Source organism: Leptidea sinapis, chromosome 40 (genome assembly GCF_905404315.1).
Source record: "Leptidea sinapis chromosome 40, ilLepSina1.1, whole genome shotgun sequence".
In the NCBI taxonomy this organism is placed as follows: Eukaryota; Metazoa; Arthropoda; class Insecta; order Lepidoptera; family Pieridae; genus Leptidea; species Leptidea sinapis.
The window spans coordinates 7,528,045-7,547,095 of record NC_066304.1 but is presented as its reverse complement, the minus strand read 5'-3'; the positions used below and the strand labels follow the sequence as shown (position 1 = coordinate 7,547,095).

Genomic DNA, 19,051 nt, shown 5'->3' with positions numbered 1-19,051 from the left:
CAGGCATTGTATAAGGTGGCTAAAGTCTCATATATTGCCTCCCCCGCATACAAAACATGTCCTAAACTTATACCGTCTATTCCTAGAGATTTACCCCTTTTCATTTTAAGTACTACTGTAGCCACGTCATCAGCAGTAAGATTTACATTGTCAGTTACATCTGTCTTTGTTAAATTAAGCATACATGTAGCACGTGCTGGCAACAGATTGACCCTAAAGTGGTGTGAAAATATGTCGGCAATCTTTTCTCTGTCGCTGACGCCTTCCACGGTCACCGGTACACTCGTTTTATACTTTAAAGAGTTCGTGGTACGCCAAATTTAATAAATCGGATCTGTGCACTGCTAAAACATCCAATTTTATTTTGTCCTCATTATTCTAACACCACTTCAGTTTATTTTTAAAAGCCTTACGACTTGCAATCATGTTGTCGTACAAATCACCAGTACTAGGCCGACCACAGCAACACCACCACTCGTAATACATTTTTGCTTTTTGATGAAAATCCCTTACGTGGTAGTTCCAACCAAACATTTTCTTTGGCTTCCTCAGTGCACCATTCAAAGCGGCTGCGCTATTTCTAGCACCAGTCTGTAGAATATTTACTAGTTCGTCATAAAAATCATCAATTAAATATAAATGTTCATTACAATTATTAAAACTTAAACAATTATTACAATGACTAGAAATACACAAACTTAAGGAACTTAACTTATCACAGCAGTACGTTTTATATGCGTGGATTTGATCCTCCTTTCTATGACCCCACTTAATTCCTTGTAAGAAGTCCACATTGCTTAAACAAATTTTCTAATTACCGTATCCAATTCACAAGTGATAACCATCGGCAGATGATCCGACCAATAAACACTGTATTCCACGTGCACAGATCTAACAGTGTCGCGTGCAGCACTCGTTACCACACAATGGTCAAGCCATCTTTTGGTGCCATGCGCGTCACTTAGATATGTATGTGTTTCAGCAGGCATCAATTCTTAATCCACACATAATAAGGAATGTTCCGAACAAAATGACTTGAGTTCATTACCGAATCTAGCTCCCGGATGAGCGTTGAAATCTCCGAGCACGTACACGGCCTCAGCGTTATTGCCGTCAATTAACGCAGCCATACTGGCCAGACAATCCTATTTTATGTAACCTAATCATTGTAAATATTATTGTATCGACGCTGGTCTTAAATTAAAGCATCATAATATACATCAATCATATTAATCACAATACTATTAATCAGTTTGCAATAAATAAATATGTGAAAGTTCAGGATTACATTTACCTACTATTTTATATTGAAACACGACTACATATAGTTATGGGAAAAAAATCACAAAGTTGACTTCAAATCATAAAGTTAATACGTTAGATAGTGCCTTAAATGGACCGAATGTGATTTGAACCGAATACGAAACCGGCAGATTTTGAATATATTATTTTCAATCAAAAAGTGCAGATATTTTGTTTCTTTTTTTCTTGTACCGAATAAGCCGAACTTCGGCCGAATGCCGTAGTTCTGTTAAGCCGAATGTAAAACGAAGTTCGGCCCATCTCTATTAGATACATTACATTAGATCGCAATCCGTAAAATGATTAATCTTGAAATTCGGTTGACTTAGAATTTAGAGGATACACTCAAGAAAACTTTGGATTATTATGGATTTCCGCAGAATAAATATTTTAAATACAAATTCCAAGTAGAATAAAATCAACCTATTAAAATATTATAAATTCAGGTACTCGTGAGCAAATGAACCAAGCGACGGCGTTCATAGATGGATCAGCAGTATACAGCTACTCTGAGGCAAAGGCGTTGAAGCTGCGCGATGTTGGCGGTCAGCTGCGGATGATGAGGATTGGTCCTTGGGAGCTCCTGCCGCCGTCCAGCGACCCGGATGACGGCTGCAACACCGTGGAGATGACCGCTAAGGGAAGATACTGTTTTGAATCAGGTAAAGACATATAATAATATGCCAATAACGTTCTGTTCTGGTGAAATCTGCCGTCCGAATGAGTTGTAGTATAAAAAGTGACATATTTTAAATGTAATGTGATTTACCTACAAAATAATATATTTTTTCACTTCTCATGCTCTGAAATTGCTTATTTGTGCGAGCACATATCGAGATATAGGTTGCACAAAATCGAATTTTGTGCACAAGTGCACAAAAGTATCTACTCATAAAAGTGTCTATATTAAGGCAAAGAAAACGAGCCATACAGCCAAACACAATAAAAAGTTCAGAGATAGAATTTGTTATTTTATAATATTTACTTTAATTTATTTGCCTCATGTGTTTTTTAAGACATAAAAGATATTAAACGTTTAATTAAAATACAGTAGGTTATTTAATTAATTAAATATATATATATATATATATATATATATATATATATATTACAAAATTAATTTAATAGTAGGCTGATAGGTCTGGAGCCCAAGCCTAATATCAATGTCGTAAGATTAAAAAAAAAGCGGCGGGAAACAGGTCTTGTTTTTTCGTGCGTTTATTAATTTCTTCAAATTTGCTAAAATTGTTAAAAATGTCCATGTTATATTACTGTTTATTTCCTCGTAATCGAAATGAAAAGCAGAGTTTATAACCCGTCCACAAAACCATTATATCCTCGACATTAATAACAGCTAAATATAATAAAATAAATAAATAATAAATAGCAAAGTAAAGTAACTAAAAGTCTCGGATAAAATGGTTCATTTTGTGCACTCGTTGTAAAATCTACTATTGCTTTGCAACATTTAACACTGGAGTGTTGCCAAATCAGTCTCACCTAATAATTATTTTTTATAAAACGTCAAACGAGCGTTTGCAAATCAGGTTTGTTAATACTTAATAATGAAACAAAAAATTATCATTTTCCAATATTGCCTTTGCACCAGCAAGGCCTACGAAATAAATCACATTATTAGAAACATTTAAAACTTGAATTTGGTGGAATTCGCCCCAATTCAGATATACGCAATCAACAAAAGTCATGTCAATAGTTAGGAAGTTAGAAAGGAAGTTGTTAATATTTTTAGTCTATTGTTTTTTAGACGTAGTCTCCGTTACATTACTTTACCTTGCGATGGATTCATTGAATTTTGAAGAGGGATTTCAAGTTTTAAGCTATCGCATAGCTTCTATCGCGGGCCTTGAGCGTGGGGACTGAATCCAGAAACTCCGTAACGAAAATAACCTTACACTTACTTACTAGATGTATATAGATATTTCGGCACACTTTTTACAGTTGCCGTGGAACAGCGGTTATCACATATGCTCGTTGTGCAGAAGGTCCCCGAGTGCCACACGTCTTTTTTGTTTGATCACAGCCGTTTGGGCAGTTAGTTCTTCTTTTCAGGTTCATGTTCCAGAAAACGGCTCAACGATGGATTACGTATTGAGACACCTTCTAAAATATATACTGACCTAAGTATGATAGATAATGTTAGGAGAATGACTAACTAAGCTCATTTTCTAAATCGAAAAGCGCATATTATTCTGGTCTTACTACCTCATCATATATTATATAATATTCTTTCCTGCCTTCTAAGAAACTTCGTGAAATAGCCAATATTAATATTCTTCTTAAAATCAAGGGATAATCGATTGTCCCGAACTTCTTGCTAAGCTCCATTTTAATCATATTCCAACAGTTTATCATATTCTCTAAGTATATAAATATATGTACTATTTGAGTTGCACATTAAATTGTATAACTTGGGTGTGTTCAGAAATAAAGGCTGTAATGCAGCACTTGTTTGATGAGAATTAGATTAATTTGGGTTCCACATTTAGCTGCAGTAGCTTTATGCATTTCTGCAGTATATTATAGATAACCCAATCATCCGATTATACCTTAAAGTATATTTATCATCCAAACACATTCCACATCGATTACTTCCGCAGGTGACGAGCGAGCCAATGAGAACCTGCACCTGACGACCATGCACCTGATCTGGGCGCGGCAACACAATAGGTTGGCGACACAGCTGGCCAAGCTCAACCCGACCTGGAGTGAAGAGGTGGTGTTCCAGGAGGCAAGGCGGATAGTAGGGGCGCAGATGCAACACATCACCTACGCTGAATTCTTACCGGCCATACTAGGTAAATGTACATTCAAATCCCAAACTGCAATATAAAAATTAACGACAAAAGGCTTAACATTATATCTTATCTACTCCCATAAAAAGTATACGCTGTGATCATAGGGGCATCAGCAAGATCATTGAATGAAATTGATACTCCGTGTCACCTACATAACAGTGAAGCATCAAAACAAGCCAGTTAACGGGTAAATACATAGCTCCACGCACACACTTACACTAATATAAGCCGGACAGCCGCAATTATGACTGTTAGAAATTAGAAAATCGGAGTTAATAGTAATGTGGCTACATAATACTATGACTAATAACGGGACATAATTTATGGTATCTGGTATCCCCCGTAACTGCACACACACTAGCTTAATGGTGCTTCACTTGTTAATATCACGGCGCGGAGAACTTCTTTTTTTACTCGTCCGTGCCATTTAACATGTAGGTATGTAACTTGGTAATAATATTGATTTTAAAAGATCAATTGGTAAATTTTTGATGCTGATTCATCTCATGATAAGCAGCAGCTTTACGAATCGCTGCGAAATATAATTGACGATCCAAAGTTGTTTATGAACACTTCTTGAAATATTTTATTTTATTTTGGTTTGTTTAAAATTATATTTGATGTCATCGTTATATTTTACGTATCAACAATGGTTGAGCGTTATACTCCGCATTTTATTTTTTTTCAAGCACTTTAGAGCTTTGCAGCTGTTCATGGCCATTTGATGCCTTTTTAGAACTTTATGTGAGAAAACGGAATCTAATAAATTTTATAATAATTGAAAAGGCCGACAAGCGGAACTAGAGCGTAAAAAAATTGGAAATAATATATATTATGGACGATAAGAATTTAAGCATTTTTTTTATAAAATATTTTCGTTCCAGGTGTGGATGTAATGTGGGCATTAAACTTGACTCTGAAAGACACGGGCTACTCCAGCGTGTACGATCCTTCAGTGGACCCGTCCATCGCAAACCACTTTTCAGCTGCTGCTTTCAGATTTGCTCACACTCTTCTGCCTGTAAGTGAAAAAAGTAATAGCGTTAGTAATTCCAAAAGTACAATAACTAGGTATAACGAAAATCCCACCCAGTAGGACAAGTACTGAATCCATATACAAATTTCAACGATGAAAGAAAGTGAGCGAACGATGCCCACACTCTTCCACTCGCCTTTGTTGAACCAAACACACTCTTTCTGTTTCATTTGTTAGCAATCTTTCTCATTTGTTCGCTATTGTGGACATGGTCTCAGAGCGACAAATCTTACAAAAGTGTTTGGTGAATGTTAGCATGTATTGATAAAGCTTGATATAACATAGTTTTCAGCATATGCGATCTTGTAACTAGCCCACAATTGCTATTTACACAAACCCAAAGCTACAAGCCGTTGTTAATGCTTGACCTTCGTCGCCTGTCATACTTTTATCCTCTCATATTCTTTCATGTTTAAGATTCAGGTCTACAATACTGCTTTCAGTTTCCAACATGATGTTCTTCACAATTTGTTTCTTTGAAGATTTTATCTGGAGTGTTGTACAAGCTTACCAATATTTATAGACATCGGACAATGGGCTGAGGGGTTGTTGTTGGAGGAGTGATCCTCAGGGATGCGGATTCGATTTCTATATCGTCCATTAATTTAGGCACAAATTGAATTTGTACATTGTTCGACACATCATTTCCTATACTATTGAGTTCGGTTTGCCAATCCTGCTGTACTTAGATCATTAATACGTGTAGATAGACTATGACAGCTGTGAAAACGTCGATTTTTTTTTATGGAAAAGGAGGACAATCGAGCGTACGGGTCACCTGGTGTTAAGGCGACACTAAATGCCAGCGACCTTAAGCGATATGAATTCACGGCTGCCGGCCCGCCATCTATGTAACAAAGCCAATTTCCAAAATTCTTGCGTGGAAAATAGTTTATATGCTTACAATCCTCGTTATTCACTACTAACCTGAATAAATGAACCTACACAAAAAAGTACAAGCTATAAGAATAACTTTTCTGAGAGAAGTACCAAAAAAGTGCGTCACGCCATGCCAAAAAACTTGTTTAACCTCAAAGAAAAGTGGTAGTTCAATAAGGCTCGGCAGTGTTAACTATAACCAACAGCAAGCATTAGCAACCTACAAATAAGACTTAAGGATATTCGTAACAGGATTAAGTAAGTGTTCATAGCTCGAAATGCTATACTTTCACCACAAAACTTGTCTAAAAACACCATGTTTGCGTGTTTTCTGCTTACTCTTCGCCTTAAGTGATCACCGCCGCCCACATTCTCTTGCAACACCAGAGGAATCACATCATGAGCGTTGCCGGCGTTAAAGTGTCACAAGTCGCGAGTCACGCACACCAAAGTTTTAACCTGTCCCGTTTTTATCGGTTGTATATTTCCAGGGGCTGATCCACCACGTGGACGCGACCACGGGCACCGTCAGCTACACCCACCTGCACGAGATGTTGTTCAATCCGTTCGCCTTGTACAACCGCGAGGCGGGCGCGCGGCTCGCGGTCAAGTCCGCCATGGACACGCCCGTGCACGGCGTCGACCCGCATGTCACCGCTGAGGTACGTTACGAACTAACTACATCTGTCAACTGTCAACTGTCAAGTTCAAGTTGCCGCTTGGCGTTCTGTCGCTCTGATATGTTTTTTATTATATCAACTTAATAAAACAATACTCGTATAAGCACATTGAGTGTGTGTGTACTTATGTATGCACGCAAGAAGTTATACTTCTTTGGCGTAACAAAGCAAAAATCCTTAAAATTATTTATTCCTCGTGCTATTCAACGTTTGTAGAAAGAACAATATTGTAAAAATCTTGCAACGATGGCTTTGACAATTAATTATTAAATAACGAATACGGCTGTACGGGTTTCATCCCTTTGCCTATCCTAATAATGGACGAAGATACCAAAAAAAAAACAAATGTTGCAAACGTCACAAAATTTTAGGAACCAACTTCACACTGTTACTTTTGTGTTACAGTGATGCGCGCGCATCTTAAAATTTCACTCTCATAATTTTTTCATAACGCGCCTAAAGAAAGTATAACTCCAATAAAAAACTTTTTAAAGGATTGCAACGCGTGTAATTGTAACTGTGTTTTTACATTAGTTTTTGTGTAAAAGTTATACGTTAACGTAATTAGTTAACGCGCCATAGCGCGTCAGCTAACCGACGCGGACGTCCGACGTACGCCGGACCGACGATTTTCATCAGCGCGACGTAGCTGTACGCGCATAGCAATTTATCAGCCCTGGACTGAACGCGTTCATGTTTTCATTGTTATACCGGTATGTTATACGTAATACGAGCGTATCGTCCGACATCAGCGCTTACCTCCGTCGGTCAAATACTAAATCCAGCCTTAAAAAGTGTTTTACTTAAATACATTAGTCAAAAAAAATACTTCCATCATAGATCATTCATTGAACGTCTAGATAGACTATGACAAAGTAATAAACCTGCCCTGTTTTCATCGGTTGTCTAGCAGCAAGAGACTCTCGACGTATAAATTATCTAAGACTAAGATATTCTTGAAAAAATGACGTTAGAAGCCGTGGCTTAGTTAGGTTAGTTATGAATACCGTTAATAGTATCAACAGAGTATTAATGCTCCTGGTACAAAATATTTACACTTTTTATAAGGACGTCTATTGGATGCCACATTTAATGTGTAAGTAATCAATTACACCATCACTTGATTCCTTGGAGTCGTGGAAAGCCACTGGTGTGGGATGCGTCTTGTGTGGACACGCTAGCCCCCTCTCATATTGAACATTCATCGAGAGCGGGAGGTGCAGCGGCCGAATCTGCCGAAAACCTAAAGCGGAGGAAATATGCATCACTCGGTGATGTATACATATTTGTTCCCTTTGGGGTGGACACGGTGGGTCATTGGGGTTCATCGGCACAAAAACTCGTAAAAGAGCTATCCAGGCGTCTAACCGATTTAACCGGTGACCCAAGATCTGGTACGTACCTCTGTCAAAGGATAAGTTTGTAAGCATGGGCACCTTACCTGCCGATAGCGATCTTAATTTTTTCCGAGACATATCAAGCCAAGTTCATAAGGAGCTGGTACAACACAACTCAGCGGAGTGTTTATACGGACGGACCATAAGAATTCCTAGTGTCCAACCCAAAGGCTTAAATATGCATCTATCCAACACCAAAGAATATAATAGCTATTACTGCTTGTAAGTTAAAGATCTTGTAAGTTAGTTGTAGTTAAAGATCAACATCTTTAACTACAACTTGAAAGCAACAAATCTTAATGTATATAATTAACAATATTACAGCTCAGCAACCATCTCTTCGAGCGATCAAACTCTTTGAACTCCTCCTACGAATCAGCGATGGGGCCTCACCCCTGCGGGCTCGACCTGGTGTCTTTGAACATCCAGCGCGGCCGCGACCACGGGCTGCCCTCCTATCCTGCCTGGAGGGAACTCTGCGGCCTGTCCCGACCCACCACCTTCGATGATCTGAATGCAATTTTCGATGACCTGTCTCTGAGCAGGATCGGTAAGATTTACAAGTGAGTATCCAAGTCATCCAGTGCATTTAACTCATCACTAAACCGCTTTTTCGTTTATACCTATATTTTTACCAGTGGGAGGCTCCTTTGCTCTGCCGTGAAGGAGTAATGTGTAAACATTATTGAAATTACTGGGCAAATGAGACTTAACATCTTATGTCTCAAGGTGACGAGTGCAATTGTAGTGCCGCTCAGAATTTTTGGAATTTTCAAGAATCCTGAGCGGCACTGCATTGTAATGGGCAGGGCCTACCAATTAGCAACATCTGAACATCCTACTCGTTTCGTCCCTTATTGTCATAAAATAAAATAAAGAAATAGTTATTTATACCTTGCGGGGTTTATAACTTCTCCAGACGAGCGGCTGACCTATGACGCTCGATTATTTAACGCACATTCGGGTACATTTGGCTCGAGTAGTCAGAGGAAAATTTATCAGAGTAATAATTTAAACACAGTTTTAATAATATATTATAATATTGAAAATGTCTATTTATTTATTCAATCCACCAGTGATAATTACATTAATACAAGCATCAATACAGTTAATTCTAAATGTATTATCTTTTAAGACAGATACAGCATGCAATTATTATGTGTTATTTCTTTATAAATACAGAACAGAACATAATGATTTCTTATTTTTACCGTGGCCTTGATTAGCACATGCCGTCCCTTTTTTTTTTTAATTAACTCGGTCTGGAAATGTGAAAATCCTTAATAGCGGACAAAACTAACTTTTATGCTTAAAATTACTCGTAAACAGGCGAAGTTTGTACTCATCTAAATATAATGTGATTTCCATTAAAGATCTGTGCGTATTACTAAGGGGTGTTTTTAGTGTACCAACAAGGCTTTAATCTAACAACTTAAGGATTTAAAAATTAACACGTTAACCGCAAAGTGGTAATTTTCTTGCCGAAAGCGATTCTTGGAATGGCTTATGGCTTAAGGCGAAGAGTAAGCATAAAACACGCAAACATGGTGTTTTTAGGCAAGTTTTGTGGTGAAAGTATAGCATTTCGATCTATGGACATTACTTAATCCTGTTACACATATCCTTAAGTCTTATTTGTAGGTTGCTAATGCTTGCTGTTGCTATAACCAACACACTGCCGAGCCTTTTCGATCTACCACTTTTCTTTGAAGTTAAACAAGTTTTTTGGCATGGCGTGACGCATTTTTTTTGGTACTTCTCTCACAAAAGTTATTCTTATAGCTTGTACTTTTTTGTGTAGGTTCATTTATTCAGATTAGTAGTGAATAACGAGGATTGTAAGCATATAAACTGTTTTCCACGCAAGTATTTTCAAAATATTGGCTTTGTTACATAGATGGCGGGCCGGCAGCCGTGAACTCATATCGCTCAAGGTCGCTGGCATTTAGTAGTGAATTAAATTATACTTCAAACTATGTTTATCATATCACGTTTAACCATGCAGAAACGTGGCTGACATAGACCTGTACACGGGCGCACTGGCCGAGAACCCGCGCGGTCGGCTGCTGGGACCCACGCTGACCTGCCTCATCGCTGACCAGTTCTACCGGCTGAAGGTCGGAGACAGGTTCTGGTACGAGACTGATGAGGAGGAAATCAAATTTACTTCAGGTAATACATTTGTGTAAGGATCTTTTTCGTAATGGGACAGCAATGTGAGATAGTCGCTTAGTTGAAGGCTTTTTCGGCCTAAGGTCAGCAGTAAATACTTAATATCTTGAAACAGAAACCAGATGTTCCCAGGTCGACATCACATGCGTACATAATCGCTAACAAAAGCGCTTCACATCTAACATTCTCTTTATAATCTGACCTGAATATTTGTTTTTCCTTGTATCCCAATTTTAAAAAAAGCCCTGATCCGACGATTCTGACATGGCATAAAGGCAATTATTTTCTCAAGATTGATTCCTTTAAATCCGAAATCAAAAACAATGGTTTTTGATATCACTTCAAACACTTTTTTCAAATTCAAATTCAAATATTTTTATTCAAAATAGGATGTGAAATCACTTATAGAAAGTCAAAAACTACCACCCATTCCAAAATGAATGCCTCAGACCTGAGAAGAATGGGCGCAACAAACTCAGCGGTCTTTTTTTTTCATCGAATAAATATGTTTACAAAGTAATATTGTACAATTAAACTTATTATTTAATAGCCTGAGGGTGGTCACTCCATTCCCAATCTGTGGTATCATTAAGAAAGTCATTTATGTTATAGTAACCTTTACCACACAAACGTTTTTTAACAATTCTTTTGAAAAACGTAATACTTTTGTTTTCAACATTTTCTGGGATCTTGTTGTAAAAGCATATCCATCGCCCCACAAAACACTTACTAACTCGACTTAGCCGAGTAGTAGGCATCATAAGTTTATGTCTGTTCCTGGTGTTAACATTATGGTTATGACAGTTTCTGGCAAATTCACTAATGTGCCTATGAACATACATTACATTATCAAGAATATATTGAGAAGCAACAGTCAAGATGTTAATTTCTTTGAATTTTGCTCTCAATGATTCTTTAGGACCTAGCTTATAAATAGCGCGAATAGCCCTCTTCTGCAGCACAAATATTGTATTAATATCGGCAGCGTTGCCCCATAGCTATTGCTATGCTACCATAAGACATAATACTATGGAAATAACTAAAGTATACTCGTCGCGCCGTATCTACGTCAGTTAATTGTCTAATCTTTTTAACCGCGTATGCTGCAGAACTAAGTCTGTTCGCCAATCCTTCAATATGGGGGCCCCATTGTACTTTGGAATCTAGAGTTATGCCAAGAAATATAGCAGACTCCACCGGTTCTATCACCTGTCCGTTTAACAAAACATTTGCATTTACATTTTTAACATTTGGTACGGTAAATTTAATGTATTTAGTTTTCTTGCTATTTAACAATAGGTTATAAGCGCTAAACCAGTACCCGATGTCAGATAAAAATCGTTCACTTCGTCATACATAGCTTGGTTTCTTTTCACTTTGAAAATCAGTGAAGTGTCGTCCGCAAACAATACTACCTTATGTGTTTTCTCTATAAGATTAGGAACATCATTTAGAAAGGTAAGGAAGAGGAACGGTCCAAGAATAGACCCTTGTAGTATCCCCATACTGAGAGGAGTCCCAGGAGATCTCCTGCCATTCACATCGACCCTCTGAATTCTATTGTTTAGATATGAAGTCAGAAGATCGAGCGCAGTTCCTTTTATGCCATAGTGGTATAGCTTCCTGACCAGCGTTGAATGTTGAACACAATCAAAAGCCTTAGATAAATCACAGAAGATGCCAAGTGCATTCTGCGATTCCTCCCAGGCATCAAAATATTCTTGATAAGCTCAACACCTGCATCCGTTGTTGAACGTCCCCTAGTAAAGCCAAATTGTTTCAAATGAAGTAACTTATGAGAGTTAAAGTAAGTAAGCATTTGACTTAAAATTATTTTTTCAAAAATTTTACTAAGGGTCGGCAAAACCGACACAGGACGATAGTTATTCGGGTCAGAAGAGCATTAATATCGACTTCAATATGGGTGTAATTTTACTATCTTTCAGAAGGTCAGGAAACACGCCACGATTAATACAATTATTAAAGACTATTGGAAGATATGGTGCTATGACATCAATTATTGAACTTATTATTTTAAAAGAAATGCCCCATATATCAGCAGTTTTTTTTCATGTCGAGAGACTTGAAAGTTTTAATTATTTCTCCAGGGCTAACAAAACTAAAATTGAAAGTTTGTTGGCAACTACCACGAGAAGAAACGGGATAAGAAACTCTCCCAGCATTCGTTATTGCGCTCTTTTTAATAAAATAATATACAATATTGTACTGTCATTGGTATTACTATGAAATAATCATAATCTTGTCCCAGGCTGTCAGATTACTTAGATATTCAGCTGTGGAGTAGTAGGATTTACGACAGAGCCATTTTGTAATAAAACATTTAAATTTATTTATAGACAATGCCTAAACATCGACTGGGGTTTTATTATAAAAGTGTATAAATTTACACTTAAAGCTATTATGAATCCTTTGAAGCCTGCTAGAATTAGTTATAAGCAATCCCTTATTGTTTCATTTCATTTAAGATAAATAATAAGAGAATAATCATATAATAAGAGTGTTATAATAATGAAAATCACTATTTAGAGCAAATAAAACATACCGACGAATTGAGAACCTCCTCCTTTTTTGAAGTCGGTTAAAAAGGTGACGATGTGTGAAAATTTGATTCTTTATTTATTTTTAATACATAACAGTACCAATAACACGTTCCTTATACGTGGTAGGAGATACACCCTTACTTATAAAACGATATTCAATATTTTGGTGTGAGTGACCCGCAGCTCTCCCTCCTCGATAAACATGTACGAAGTCTTCCTATAATTATTATTACCTCCGAGGAAAATACAAGTTTACTCAAAGTCCCTAAACATTTGTTATTAGCAATGTTTCAGTTCGTAGTGTTGAAAATTATTAATTACAGGTTCTCAATATTGTTTCGTAATGAGGGTACTGTTATATTTATTTCGTCACTCGCACCCACCTTCTCGCCAAATTATTGTCTACCGTTCTAAATACGTCAAAATTCACTAAAGAAATTCCGATCTTGAGTCTAAACAATACCTATTTTTCTGTTGTTATGCAAAATTTATTACTGTAGTGTGTGCTTAGAATAATAACGGTTCAAAAGTGTGAAACTCATTCAAACCCATTATTTTTAATTTAGAACAGGTTGCCGCGAAAATGGGAAAAAGTTTTAAATATCATAATAATATTATGTAGATGATAGGTTACAAATTCAAACGTAAATATATTCTTTTAAATATTGTTACAGTATTTATTAGAAGACTAAGTAAATTTATTAATCCGCATATTCATTGGACCTTTAGTTACATAGGAAAATGTCATAAGAGATTGTGAATTAATTATATTGCAGCTACCCATCACTTTTTATCTTATAATATAATAATATCGATAATCCAACCTCCTTTATATTATATTATCGACAATTAAACATAAATTTCAGAACAACTATACGAGATCCGCAAGACCACCCTTGCTGGTGTGATATGTGCGAATGAGGACCTCCTGGACCAGGCCCAGCCGAAGGTGATGGAGGCTTTAAGCGCCACTAACCCGCTAGTGGACTGCAAGGAACTGCCACAGCCGAACTTCGCGCCATGGAAGGACATGTCATCTTCAAAATAAGATTCATTCTCCAAGAGTAATAAGAAAACTAAGAAGACTTAGGCCAGGCTCTGTAAGGATAAGCAAAATGTTCCTTTACTTTATCAAATACACTACGTTATATAAACATTTATTTACCTATAACTTCTTTTACTCTACAGCTAATAGTAATTCTAAATTAATCTATGCTTACATTCGTCTGTAGATTCTTACTACACGGGTATATTAATTATTAATACTGTTACTACCGCTTTTAATACCGACGTTGTATTTATTTTACTTATAACGTTAGGCTTTTTTTCTGCCCCTTTCAGACCCATCTTCTTCCATTCGTCAGAGTAAAAGACTTGGGTGAGCCCTCACTACTGCTTCAATGTTACCAGCGTCTACCAATGTTTGTGTTCTGTAAATAGGGCTGCTTAAAATAATCAATGGTATTAATCAATTCTCAATTCTCGTGATTTCGAGTTTGGGTAGAGTTTTCGTTCAGTTGTGCTTCTTCCGCTTTGAATACAATGCCACGCAATGGCAAAATGTTCAGTGAAAAAATGTCAAAATAACAGCATAATAACCAAACTTAAAAAGGATGATTTACTCCATAAATCAGTAACACCTTACAAGATTTAGTATAATTGCTAACTATAGCAATTATCGCCGCGTACACAAAGGCTAAATTGTAAATCAAATTATACATTTTAAATTTTTTTTGGTCTATAGTCTAATTCTAATGTTTAATTAAAAAAAATAGATATCGTCCGTCAGAGATGCTTTTTCGTCATATTATGCTATGTTCAAATGTAGATTGGATTACTTTTCTTCAAATTTGTGGGTGTGCTAAGAACTAGCATAGATTAGTCTGTTCTCTTTGAATACCAAACTATTCAGATTTCATCGTGAAACACCTAACGGCCGTTCCCAATATGCTATCTACAGATAGAGATAAATTACTGCCTTCTAATGTCAGTAAGTAACTGTCAATAATTTGAAGTTGTTCCAATATACCCGATAAGTCATTCTTATCGCCTTATATTGGGACGCGTGAATTGCAATTTCCATACAAACTTCTATCGCTGGTAAGCTATACGTCGTCCCATTGACAGACAGCGTGTATGGATAACGGCCGTTTTCAATAACCTATCTATTCTTACTTTAACTTAGATACTACAGGTAAGACAAATATATCGCTTACTTACATTTCCATAACCTATCGACATAAAGCATTGGACTATAACTATATTGGACATAACTATGGATAGATAAGATCTTGTCATTAGACGGTGACAGCAATGTATCCTTAACTAGCTAGAGATGCGTTTTTGAAAACGGCCGTAAGATGAGTTACCGTCGGTAAGTTTATAGGGACAGAAAAGTCAACGATAGTTACGATTTTTTACCTCAAGTAGCCCACAGCAGGAGATAGACTGAATATTGGGAATAGCCGTAAGTCACATTGACACAGTCGGCTATCGAAGATTAATGCCAAAATTATTGAATGAATCAAGAACCAACAAGAAGTCAATTTTCACACTGAAAACTTACTACTAAAAGTGTTAACAGATATTTTTAGGTAGGTAGGCTAGACTGCTCGTTGTGTCAAAAACAATCATTTTTGACGAAATAAGTAAGTATTATAATATTATATACCATAGGTATGTATTATAAATACTTACCTTTTATATTATTTCATTAGATATAAGTTGCTATATCGTATATACAGGCTGTTAAAAAATCCTGTAGTAATCCTACTATATCTTGAGGCGTATATTGGTAGCAAGTAGTGAGAACAAATTAATATTGATTTGTAGGAAAAAAGCATATTAAAAAAATCTTACAAAAAAAAGATTATTAAACGTAGCGAATTATAAAAGCTTAGACACCTGTGCCTGCGGCCATTTTAATTTTAATAATAAACATCGGCCGTCTTATTCGTTTGAGGTCAGGGGGATGACCTTAGTTTACTGGTAGAATAAATAAGTCAGGGGTTCAATTTTTAAAAACATTTAATATGAACATAAGTATGTGTTCTTTTCACTGTAGCATTTCATCTACTGGCTTTTGATTTTTTATTTTATTTTTAGTGGTGTCTCCGCATTCAACTTCATATCCGAGTCAATTATTATCGTACAGGGTTTTTTTAACATACTGTATAACCTTACACACCTTCACATATTATGCGGTTTGTATTAGGTATATAATATAAGGAAGCATATAATTTTATTTTATTTTAGACTATTTGTAACGTAAAATAAATATGTTTTTGATTGATGAAGAGAACTAATTTAATCAGTATAAATTATATTTTGCTTTTTTTTTGTTTAAAGGTAAACACTAAAAAACGTTTTGTATCTAGTTCTACGTAAGTAATTGTAAGCTCACCAATTCTAGTTATAGAGGTAATATTCTGTTAATTTAAAGGACAATATAGAAGAAGAAATTATAGTTTAATCTCCAGAATTATTTCTACTGTAAGACCAGCGAAATCTAAATCAATTATTTTAATGTTATACCTATATTGAAAGTTACCTTCAGAAGTTTAGTCAAAATCAATTGTGGAGATTCAGACTTTTAGTCGCCTTTTTATTTTAGCAACGTTGTTTAATTCAAATTCAAATATTTTTATTCAAAATAGGATATAAAATCACTTATTGAAATTCAAAAACTACCACCAAACGAATGACTCAGACCTGAGAAGAACTGGCACAACAAACTCAACGGGCTTATTTTCATAAGAACATGTTACATGGTTATTAAGTAAAATCGTACAATTTAACTTATTATTTAATAGCCTGAGGGCGGTGGCACCATTCCCAAGCTGTGTCCCCAGTGAAGTCCTCGGTTAAATATTTGATTCATATCTGCTGCTGGATACAGCAGACCGAAAATCAATAGACCTGCTACAGACTACAGTGCTACAGTATAATATTTTGCCCTGATGCTCTGAAATACATACTGAGAGCAGGGGAATTGGAAAGGGATCGGTCTATTATGTGAGGCTAACTAAAGAGAAAATTCTTTGTTACATCAATAAATCAAATTCTTAATTTGCGTATAAACATTGTATGTTCCGATGGTACAATAGGTACCTATTTCAGTTTTACATGTTTCGCCGGGTTTAACTAGGCATGCAAATGAATACAGGAAAGCGATGAAATATTCGGTTTAATTGTTTAATAACGGCTTTTATGTACGTAAAACAAAAAGTGACGTGTACTTGCCGAAAGACAGACAATCCTTCTAAATCTGATAAATATTTCATCGAAGAGTCAATTAGAATACACAAAAGCCACGCGAATAATCAGCGTTCTTATTGGCCAGTTTGGTAACGAGTGAGTCATTGCTTGATCGGTATTGGTCATTATTATTATAGAGCCGCCGTGCCTTGTTCTTCTGGAACGCAGGTCCTGTAGAGGACTTCAATGTACACAATATAATGTTGCTTATCTGAAGGAGTAATGAACCCTGAAGTAAAATAAACATAATTATAAGTAATTACAGTTCAATGTGTTCACGACACAACATACAGACTATTATATTGATTGAAATCTATTTTTAGCCGGTGTTTGGTTTATTGTTTTAAATTAAAAATTTCCCTAGGACGCGCTGTTCTATTGATCTGTGTAAACATAATGTTAATTATGTGAGCTAAATAATCTGTACACATAAATAAAATTGGAGTGTCTGTTTGTAATATTGAAATAACCGTTTTTTACTACATGTATATGAATATATACCTATACGGTACATACACCAAAATATTTTTTTTTACAATTTTGACGGGACTTTTATTGGCAGGTAGCTGATATTTATATGGCAAGACAACGTTTGCCGCGTCAGCTAGTATCTTATATAATTTCTTCAAAAGATGACAAACACGCCACATTTAAAGGAAGCGTCAGTACCAGGTGTACTATGTACTATAAATTATATTATATATAATGGTTAATAATATAATAACTCAATGTAAAATCTACTAAGCATCAAGTGTAGCTCTGGTCTGATTTATAATAACTTAATATCTTGTATGATTTATTATTGGTATTGTTATTGTAAGCTGTTTTAATAATATCAACATAATATACATTGTAACAAATTGTTAATTCAGGAAATGCTTTGTGTAATTTAAACGATCTTTGTTTTATATTTGGTTTTATTTATTACCTGGTGCATGTTTCCGAAGGCCTATAAAATTAAATATTAACCCCCTTATTCATAATAGTCTGCTAACTTAAAGCATTGCTAATTCTCACTCTGTCTTCTGCTATTGACCTAAGTCAGAATGAGAAAAAACACTCCTTAGTGGCTGTTTAAAGTTAGTGGACCATTATGAATAAGGGGGTAACTAAATTGCGCTCTTGAAACTAAATGAAACAAGTTTTCACTGTGTTTTATTTATATTCAAGGAAGCTAAATTTTTGAATTTTCTTAATTTTCATTTGTCGTTTATTCAGATGATTGTAGAGTTTGTGAGAACAACATAAAAGAGACTAACAGACTATGTTTTTATGAACATTAACAATTGATCATAATATAAGTCCTAACAACAGTTAGGTCTCATCCATACTTATAAAAAATGCGAGGTTTAATCCAAGAATAATGAGAGTGATGAAGTTTGATAGTTGTTGTGATAATTGGTCGGGTCAGCTAACACAAGGCCGGCCGCTTACTATGGTCAAGTATGGTAAATATTAAGTATCACGTTTCAAGGGTTTTGTCTCTATTCATAAAGTGTGGCCCAAGCATACCGCCCCCACCCGTGACCTATAAATTTATTAATGGCGATGCGTTGCTCCTTAGGAATTTATATTATATTTCTATAAAAAACATTCCATGATACCCAACCATTTTAAACCAGTTTGGTCTAGAATCAGTCACAAAACTCACATTGACAAACGAGTATCGGTATCCGATATAAAAAGTAAGACAATTGTTAAGTGGGTCTAACTGCAGACTCGTGAGTCATATGAAGTTAGCATCAATATTTGGCGATGTGTAGGCTTGTGGCTGACCTTGTGGCCTGCCCTAACCTAGAGCCTTAAGGCTTCTTTACACTAAAGCCGCCGGCCGGGAGTATTACAAGCCGGAACCACCTTTGTCGGCGGCACGAGAACCGTGGAACCTGAGTCCAGACTAGTGCCGTTGTGTAGTTTTTTTATCTTTCTCTATTTCCAGAAAGTTTGCGTA

At 36.0% G+C, this 19,051-nt stretch overlaps 1 protein-coding gene across 1 annotated transcript; it reads left to right on the top strand.

Moving 5' to 3' along the window:
* Positions 1-2,818: 2,818 nt before the first annotated feature.
* On the top strand, positions 2,819-17,989 carry LOC126976291 (peroxidasin homolog pxn-2-like). Its single transcript, XM_050824563.1, has 7 exons — positions 2,819-2,849; positions 3,921-4,118; positions 5,003-5,139; positions 6,525-6,695; positions 8,435-8,673; positions 10,116-10,282; positions 13,710-17,989. The coding sequence occupies exons 2-7, from the start codon at positions 3,959-3,961 to the stop codon at positions 13,889-13,891; spliced, it is 1,056 nt and encodes a 351-aa protein (XP_050680520.1). The 5' UTR covers positions 2,819-2,849; positions 3,921-3,958; the 3' UTR covers positions 13,892-17,989.
* Positions 17,990-19,051: the final 1,062 nt, after the last annotated feature.

Excerpts from the sequence above, each read along its gene's own strand:
- LOC126976291 (XM_050824563.1), top strand. The coding sequence starts at position 3,959 with ATGCACCTGATCTGGGCGCGGCAACACAATAGGTTGGCGACACAGCTG. Across the intron at positions 4,119-5,002 it reads ATTCTTACCGGCCATACTAG|GTGTGGATGTAATGTGGGCA; the intron begins GTAAATGTACAT and ends TTTTCGTTCCAG. Across the intron at positions 10,283-13,709 it reads GGAAATCAAATTTACTTCAG|AACAACTATACGAGATCCGC; the intron begins GTAATACATTTG and ends CATAAATTTCAG.